This window comes from Etheostoma spectabile, chromosome 22, assembly GCF_008692095.1.
Source record: "Etheostoma spectabile isolate EspeVRDwgs_2016 chromosome 22, UIUC_Espe_1.0, whole genome shotgun sequence".
Classification (NCBI taxonomy): Eukaryota; Metazoa; Chordata; class Actinopteri; order Perciformes; family Percidae; genus Etheostoma; species Etheostoma spectabile.
In genome coordinates, this window is record NC_045754.1 from 3,548,317 (window position 1) to 3,556,787 (window position 8,471).

At 44.7% G+C, this 8,471-nt stretch overlaps 1 protein-coding gene across 1 annotated transcript in view; it reads right to left on the reverse strand.

Moving 5' to 3' along the window:
* Positions 1–277: 277 nt before the first annotated feature.
* Positions 278–8,471, reverse strand: part of eif2s3 (eukaryotic translation initiation factor 2, subunit 3 gamma) — a 10,831-nt gene continuing 2,637 nt past the window's right edge. The window contains exons 4-12 of the mRNA XM_032504544.1: positions 8,197–8,318; positions 5,898–5,992; positions 5,284–5,442; positions 4,550–4,684; positions 4,328–4,422; positions 3,154–3,298; positions 2,392–2,561; positions 2,017–2,189; positions 278–685 (exon numbers count right to left, since the gene is read on the reverse strand). Coding sequence (XP_032360435.1) covers positions 622–685; positions 2,017–2,189; positions 2,392–2,561; positions 3,154–3,298; positions 4,328–4,422; positions 4,550–4,684; positions 5,284–5,442; positions 5,898–5,992; positions 8,197–8,318 — 1,158 coding nt within the window. The 3' untranslated portion in view covers positions 278–621. The remainder of the gene's footprint in view (positions 686–2,016; positions 2,190–2,391; positions 2,562–3,153; positions 3,299–4,327; positions 4,423–4,549; positions 4,685–5,283; positions 5,443–5,897; positions 5,993–8,196; positions 8,319–8,471) is intronic.

The following is an 8,471-nucleotide window of genomic DNA, read 5'->3' on the forward strand; positions in this document are numbered from 1 at the left end:
ATCCATCCATCCATCTCTCCATCTCTCCATCCATCCATCCATCTATATATCTATCCATCCATCCATCCATCCATCTCTCCATCTCTCCATCCATCCATCCATCTATATATCTATCCATCCATCCATCCATCCATCCATATATCTATCCATCCATCTCTCCATCTATCTCTTTGAACTGCAACCCGATGACAGCTGACACACAGACGAGCGCCTTTCTTCCAAATGTGTTTTATTAGACTGAAATCTGCGGCCAGTACAGGATCAGGTCTGTACTGAGTGAACGTCCAGGTCTGAGGCTGAATGTGAACCTTCTGCAGGGTGGTTACGATAGTCTAAAGGCCCCCCCCCCCCCCCCCCCCCCCCTGCTCTTCTTCTGCAGTAAATAAAAACAGGTGTAAAGGCTGACCTCGACCTAGTCTGACCTCCACGTGTCGCTGCTGAGGAACATGAGCAGAGGGAGGAGGCATCTTTAAATCACCGATGTGTCCTGTCGCGTTCCCTTCCTCACTCGTGGGAGAGAAAAAATTTAAAAAAACAACAAAAAAGCAACAAAAGGCCAAGAAGAAGAAGAGTGATGGTTGTGATGTCCAGCTGACGGCAGCGTCTTCTTCTTCTCTGTCCTCAGTCGTCGTCCACGGTGGGTGTGATGGTCACGCCCCTCCTGATCTGTCCCCATCCAATCAGACTGAGGAAGAAAAAGGAGAGGAGCCAATCAGACGACAGTGTGACAACTGGTTAAGGTGGAGACACCGCAGGTGAGTAGGGGGGGGGGGGGGGGTAAAAATAGTAGATATCACCATGAAACTTCCCCAATTGGTTACTGACATTAAGAAACATTTTCTAAGATTGTTATGTTTAAAGAGACATACAAGGCATTATCTAATGCTAACCTTGGGTGGATTTAGAACAAATTTACAGGCACAAATAGACAAAACGGGGTAAAATAAACATCTAAAATGTGTATTTTGGATGTTTTTTCCCTTCATAGTCTGAAAAAAAGCATGCTAGGGAAGCATTGTAGCCCAAAAACATTAGAGACCTTAGTGGTCCCCTAATACTGTCTCTGAAGTCTCCTTATATAGCCTTAGTGGTCCCTAAACTGCATCTGAAGTCTCTTTTATATAGACCTTAGTGGTCCCTAATACTGTACTGAAGTCTCTTTATATAGACCTTAGTGGTCCAATACTGTATCTGAAGTCTCTTTTATATAGACCTTAGTGGTCCCTATACTGTATCTGAAGTCTCTTTTATATAGACCTTAGTGGTCCTAACCTGTATCTGAAGTCTCTTTATATAGACTTAGTGGTCCCCTATACTGTATCGAAGTCTCTTTTTATAGACCTTAGTGGTCCCTAATACTGTATCTGAAGTCTCTTTTTATAGACCTTAGTGGTCCCCTAATACTGATCTGAAGTCTCTTTTATATAGACCTTAGTGGTCCCTAATACTGTATCGAACGTTTTATATAGCTTAGTGGTCCCTAATACTGTATCTGAAGTCTTTTATATAGACCTTAGTGGTCCCTAATACTGTATCTGAAGTCTTTTATAGACCTAGTGGTCCTAATACTGTATCTGAAGTCTCTTATATAGACCTTAGTGGTCCCTAATACTGTATCTGAAGTCTCTTTATATAGACCTTAGTGGTCCCTAATACTGTTCTTGAAGTTTTATTAGACCTAGTGGTCCCTAATCTGTATCTGAAGTCTCTTATATAGACCTTAGTGGTCCCTAATACTGTATCTGAAGTCTCTATATAGACCTTAGTGGTCCCTAATACTGTATCTGAAGTCTTTTATATAGACCTTAGTGGTCCCCTAATACTGTATTGAAGTCTTTTTATAGACCTAGGGTCTAATACTGTATCTGAAGTCTTTTTATAGACCTTAGTGGGTCCCCTAATACTGATATGAAGTTATTCTTATAGACCTTAGTGGTCCCCTAATACTGGATCTGAAGTTTCTATCATGGCTATGCTTGTTTTAACAGGTCTGACAGTGCGGGCTTTGTCTCTCACCGCCAATGCTTCTCCACACGGCGGCTCAGAGCGATCTTCTCCCCAACCTCGGTGCAGACGGGGTTGGTGAGGACGATCTTGGCCAGGTCGGCCTTCACGGCGCTGACGCGGCCGCCGGTCGACAGAGAGCCGATGTTCACCATCAGAACCTCGTTCTTAGACAGCTTCTGGACCTGCAGACGCAACCGGGTGTAAGAATCGGTAAATAAAAACTCGAGTGCGTCCATCTGCCGTTACTCGTCACAGTGATGAAAACCCAGGTTATACGTTAGGTTTCAAGGTCTTCAATATTTCCACAATAGTTCTGCATCTTACAGTCCAGTTACATCATGCCTCAGTTTCTGGACTACATTTCCCATGCTGCATATGCCTCACCTTGGCAGCCTTCTTGTCCCCCTCTGTGCGGACTCCCAGCAGCCTCCTGAGCAGGAAGTAGGAGATCTCCAGCTCGGTGAAGATCTCCGGCAGCGCTCCGACGGCGCCCAGCACCTGCCCGACCATACGGTCCGCTCGGCACAGCGTCGGGTCGATCTTAGTGCCCACTCCTACACACACACACACACACACGCACGCACACACACACTTTTCTCAAACAAGGTTTGTCGGTACCACTCTTAGTTTTATAGTATGTTCAGTTCATAACTCTCTATGAGGTCTGAATCTAAAGCTGAAAAGATGACTCCATTAATTAGTCAACTATTGAATCAATCGCCAACTATTTTAATGAGAAAACTAAAATCTGATTCCAGCTTCCTAAATGCGAATATTGTTCTAGTTTCTTCTCTCCTCAGTGACAGTAAACTGAATATCTGGAAGTTGTGGACAAAACAAGACATTTAAGAACGTCGTCTTGGCATTTTCAAAATGTTCTGACATTTTCTAGACCAAACAATAAATCAAGCAACAATAAATCAATTTTTTTTTGTCACAGGTTGTTTTGTTTAAATATGTTCAATATGTTTTTGCCCAGAAACAAGCCGGTCATGGCTTCAAGTTGACAAGTCACAGCGCTTACAGCGACCCAGCAAAACAAATTAATTAAGGAATTTAAATAAAAAACACAGAGAACATCAGCACCAGATCTGCAGCTCCCGTCTGCTTTTTAAATCAGGAAGAAAACTAAATGTGTTGCCGTACCGATGAGGCCTCCGGGCGCGGCGTACTGCAGGTCGTTGTGCTCGGCAAACAGAGACACGATCTTGGAGAAGATGGGTTTGCACATCAGCTTTCCTTCGTGGTCTTTGGACACAATACCCGGTCGCACCTCGATCTCCTGACCCACCTGGAGAGGAGGACGGGTTAGAGGGACACCCGACTTCAGGGGTACATAACTGCTTATTAGTGGATAATTAGCCAAACCACCACAACCACCGTTTTCCATTGCAGATTAGTATCGCCTCAGCGGGGCTGGTCATCATAGCGACGCAGCAGGAAACTGCCATGACGTCATTTTCAACGCAACTCACAATCGCTACACACCGTCTTTTTCATCGTCTATAACGCTACACACAATGGAGGACGTCAAAGGTGTGTTGTTTTGGATTCTCGGCATGTGGCTACTTGCCAAAGCCAGAAGAAATTTTTTGTTGTTACAAAAGAAGTTACAGGCAGCAACAAGAAGAAAAAAAAAAAAAAAAAAAAAAAAAAAAAAAAAAACGTGTTTCATGTGTGCACAGTCAGTATTTACTAGATTTACTATCACTTCACAAGTGAAGTGCTGATGTGTCCTCTGCTCTGAGCGCGGACACCGTCACGCTTTCTCCGGTAGTCTACACACTAAAGCACCGAGCTATTCCTTACAACAGGAGCTTCCCCAGGAGAGCCTGCCAGAGCGTCTATCTGGTCCGAACCATCCAAAAAGTGCTTTCACACTATGAACGAACCGGACCACGGCTCAGTTTGATCCGGACCGAGACCACCTCTTTATTATAATAGGACCAAAATTTGGTCTTTTGATCGGACTGTGGTCCAGTGGGGGGTTCGACACCTGTAATTTTGGTTTGGATCAAACTATAAAGTCTGAAAGTCTGGTCCAAATGAGAGATGTGTGAAAACGCCCGAAAACACCTCTTTTATTGTCAATGCTTGTTTCAGGAGGTAGTCCACACCCAAGATCAATCAAGTGGATAGCTACACTTCTACACTAATCCTGTGTAGCACATCGTTTATTTTCATAAAATAAACACTTGTTTTGGTACGGAAGCCAAGTTCATTTCCTAAAACAGAGAAAGGGGGTTTTGTCCTTCGATGTTGCATGTCTGAACTGGGAATCACAGTTTTCTTCTGACAAAATATCAAGAACAAATCTGACCTTGAGCACGCCCTTCAGGATGCTTCCTCCGGCCACGCCTCCTTTCAAGTCATCCACCTCACAGCCGGGTTTGTTCACGTCGAAAGATCTGATGACTGGAACAACGAAGGGTTTTATTTAGTACCGCACAAATTAAACAAAGTTATGAGATGCTTCCTAGCAGGAGCAGAGCAGCCATGTAAGTGTAATGTTGTGAAAACCTTAACAAGGTTTTTTTCTTACCGATGAGTCTGGGCTCGGAGGTGAAATCTCTGACGGGCACTGGGATCATTTTGACGATGTACTCACAAACAACCTCGATGTTGTACTTCAGCTGAGCCGAGATGGGAATGATGGGAGCGCCCTCTGCCACCGTGCCTGCAGGAGAAACCACACACACACACAATCAAGACCAACATGCCCTGGATTTCTTTCAGTTAACCGGCTTCAGTTCTTTTTCACCCAAAAATAAACCTTTTAAAATAATTTGAAATGTGACTAAAAGAAAACCCATGTGTGATTAAACACAACTTTAACTGAAACAGCCAAAATAACTGTCTTAAAACTATATTTTGTTCCTTAAGAATTGACACTGATAATGCAAGACCAAAAATAGATTATTAGATAGAATTAAGACCTTTATCACGACATTAACTAAGCCTAAAATTCAGTTTTTCACACAAAGTATCACACGTCCCCATAACGGAAGAATAAAATCTTGGTGTACAACCCGAAACAAACTCGCGCCAATGACTCAAAAGCCGATTTGCTGCAATATAAGTTGCATGTTGATCTCATTTGAAGTCTTGAAACAGCAAAATTATATTTGCACTAGCAAAAGAGAGAAAGACACATGTTTAAAATGATTTAAGACCTAGAACAGAATCACTTAAGACTTGGAAATATCAGAATTCGTATATCAGAAAACCACGGAAGCCCGGCCCGATGATTTAGAGTGCAAGTTGAAGCCGACTCACCCTGCACGAAGGCGAGGATCTGCTCGTACTGCTCCTTGGCCTGGCTCTCCTTCACCAGGTCGATCTTGTTCTGCAGGATGAGGATGTGCTTCAGCTTCATGATCTCGATGGCCGCCAGATGCTCCGACGTCTGGGGCTGGGGACACGACTCGTTACCCGCTGGCAGACAAGAGACCAGGACAACGATCAGAGGACTTTCTCAAGAGTGAACTGTGAGTAAATACCACATGTATGTCAGAATCAGCTTTATTTGCCAGGTATGAGGACACATACGAGGGATTTTTGTTTGGAGCATCGTTACTCACACTGTGCTCACACACACAGAACAACCAAAACAAGATATAAACACTAAAATAAATATATATATATATATATATATATATATATATATATATATACACACACACACACACACAATCTATACATACTCTAAACAGAAACAATATAGAGGCATGAGTGCAATGAGGAGACCAATACAATTATTTAAATGATGAGCATAGTGCAAAGGATACTGGGATAAATTGTATTATGGTATTACTGTCTATTATTATTATCATCCTATTAATTATGTTAATTACGTCCTGCTGGTGGGGGTTAAGCCACCACAGACTCACCTATAAGCAGGAGGGCTGCGTCCATGACGGCGGCGCCGTTCAACATGGTGGCCATCAAAATGTCGTGACCAGGACAGTCGACGAAGGACACGTGTCTGGGAGAAAGAAAACAGAGAATCACACTGACGCATGGAAACGTGTTTTACAGATTTCAACAGTTTACTGTCAAACTGATCCTAAAGGGTTTAAAAAGGAGCACAAAGTCCTAATCTGGACTTTTAAGACACAAAGTCCTCCTCCTCTCTCTCTCTCTCTTCAGTCATCGGCTAAATATAGCTTATGAATCCCTGCTCACATTTTTTAACGCTGTTGTTCTTTCCCCAAAAGTATTTACTGTATTTTAACTTATAGGCTACATCCATGATTTTCACCACAGAGCAACGTCAGTCAATCTGCTTCCTGTTTACACCACCACGCACATGCCCAGTGTGTATGAAAAGTCATACTAGATAATAGGGGTGAAATAAAAAAATAAAATAAAAACAATACATTATAATATTGCAATATTTTCAGTGGCAATACTGTATCGATACACAGACGCCAAGTATCTGTCTTTTATATAGACACACACATACACATATATATATATATATATATATGTGTATGTATGTATGTATGTATGTATGTGTGTGTGTGTGTGTGTTGGTCAGTTTGTTCCATTTTGCAGCAACAACATTGAAGTGAGATGAACAAAGAGAAATGTTTCATTTTAGATAAAACAGACGTTGACTAAGTTTCCTTTTGGGGACGTCATTTGAAATTGGGAAAAATTACAAGTTGGAAAAAAGGTAATAAATTGCAATATGTGTAAAATCGCAATAATATCCCATTATGGCATAAGTATCGCGATGACATCGTATCGGGAGGCATCTGGTGATTTCCCCCCCCCCCGTGTGACATGTGTTGTCAGACGTGATAATATGGACGGAAATTAGTTCTGCTACAAGAGCAAAAACTCTTGTGTGGATGTAGACGTTTTTTTGTCTTAAAGCGACATGTAGCAGGGTAGACGTGGCGGCGTAGACGTAGCGGTTAGACGTAGCGGCGGAGACGTAGCAGTGAGACGTAGCAGTTAGACGTAGCGGCGTAGACGTAGCACTGAGACGGGGCGGCGTAGACATAGCGGCATAGACGTAGCGGCGTAGACGTAGCGGCGACGTAGCGGCGTAGACGTAGCAGTGAGACGGAGCAGTTAGACGGAGCAGTCAGACGTAGCGGCGTAGACGTAGCGGCGTAGACGTAGCAGTGAGACGGAGCAGTTAGACGGAGCAGTTAGACGGAGCAGTTAGACGGAGCAGTCAGACGTAGCAGCGTAGACGTAGCAGTTAGACGGAGCAGTCAGACGTAGCGGCGTGACGTAAGCAGTTAGGACGGTGAGCCCGGTACGTACGTGATCCGGAGCGTGTTACGTAGCGTGAGACGTAGCAGGAGATGTAGCAGTTAGACGTAGCGGGGTTGTAGACGTGCACTGAGAAGTTAGCCAGTGATGAAGTAGCACTGAGAGTAGCAGTGAGAGTAGCAGTTAGACGTAGCGGTGTTTTGTAGACGTTTAGCAAGAGACGTAGCAGTGAGACGTAGCAGGAGACGTTTGCAGTGGGACGTAGCGGCGTAGAAGAGAAGTGATACGTAGCAGTTGAGACGTAGCAGTAGATGTGCAGTTAGACGGTAGCGGTGTAGACGTAGCGTAGTTCAGACCGTAGCGAGTGGACGTAGCAGTTGAGGAGACATAGCAGTGGACGGTGCAGTTAGACGAGCAGTAGACGGAGGAAGCAGTCAGACGTTAGCGGCCGTAGAGTAGCAGTTGAGTAGCAGTGAGACGTAGCAGTGGAGACGTAGCAGTGCGAAGTAGCAGTGAGACGTAGCAGGAGACGTAGCGGCGTAGACGTAGCAGGGAGAGTAGCAGTGAGGACGTAGCAGTGAGAGTAGCAGTGATTAAGATGTGTTAGCAGTTAGACGTAGCGGTGCGAATGACGTAGCAGTGAGCGTAGCAGGGAGACGTAGCAGTGAGGACGTAGCAGTGAGACGTTACCGGGTAGAAGTAGCAGGTGAGACTAGCGTGAGTGAGGACGTAGCAGTGAGACGTCGCAGGAGACGTAGCGGAGTAGACGTAGCGGTAGACGGAGCTGTTAGACGGAGCTGTTAGACGGAGCTGTTAGACGGAGCAGTGAGACGGAGCAGTGAGACGGAGCAGTGAGACGGAGCAGTGAGATGTGGCAGTGAGACGTAGCAGTGAGACGTAGCGGCGTAGATGTAGCAGTGAGACGTAGCAGTGAGACGTAGCAGTTGGACGGAGCCTTACCGGACCAGTTTGAAGTGGCCCTTGGTGCCGGGGATGTCTGTGGGGAACTCATCGGGAGTGCTGCTGCCACACGACCTGTAGCACTCTGGCCTGGGACAGCTGGGGTCGTCCAACTTATAGACCTGAAGAACATGGACGTGTCGAGGCACTTTGAATGACGTAGAAATCCAAAGACGTGTACATGAATATAAAGAAGAACAGTGCTCCGTTTAAAATGTTTACGGCCTCTTAGGCCCCTCTGAAAAGCTTCTAGTAGCTTATTTGGGGTTCCCCAT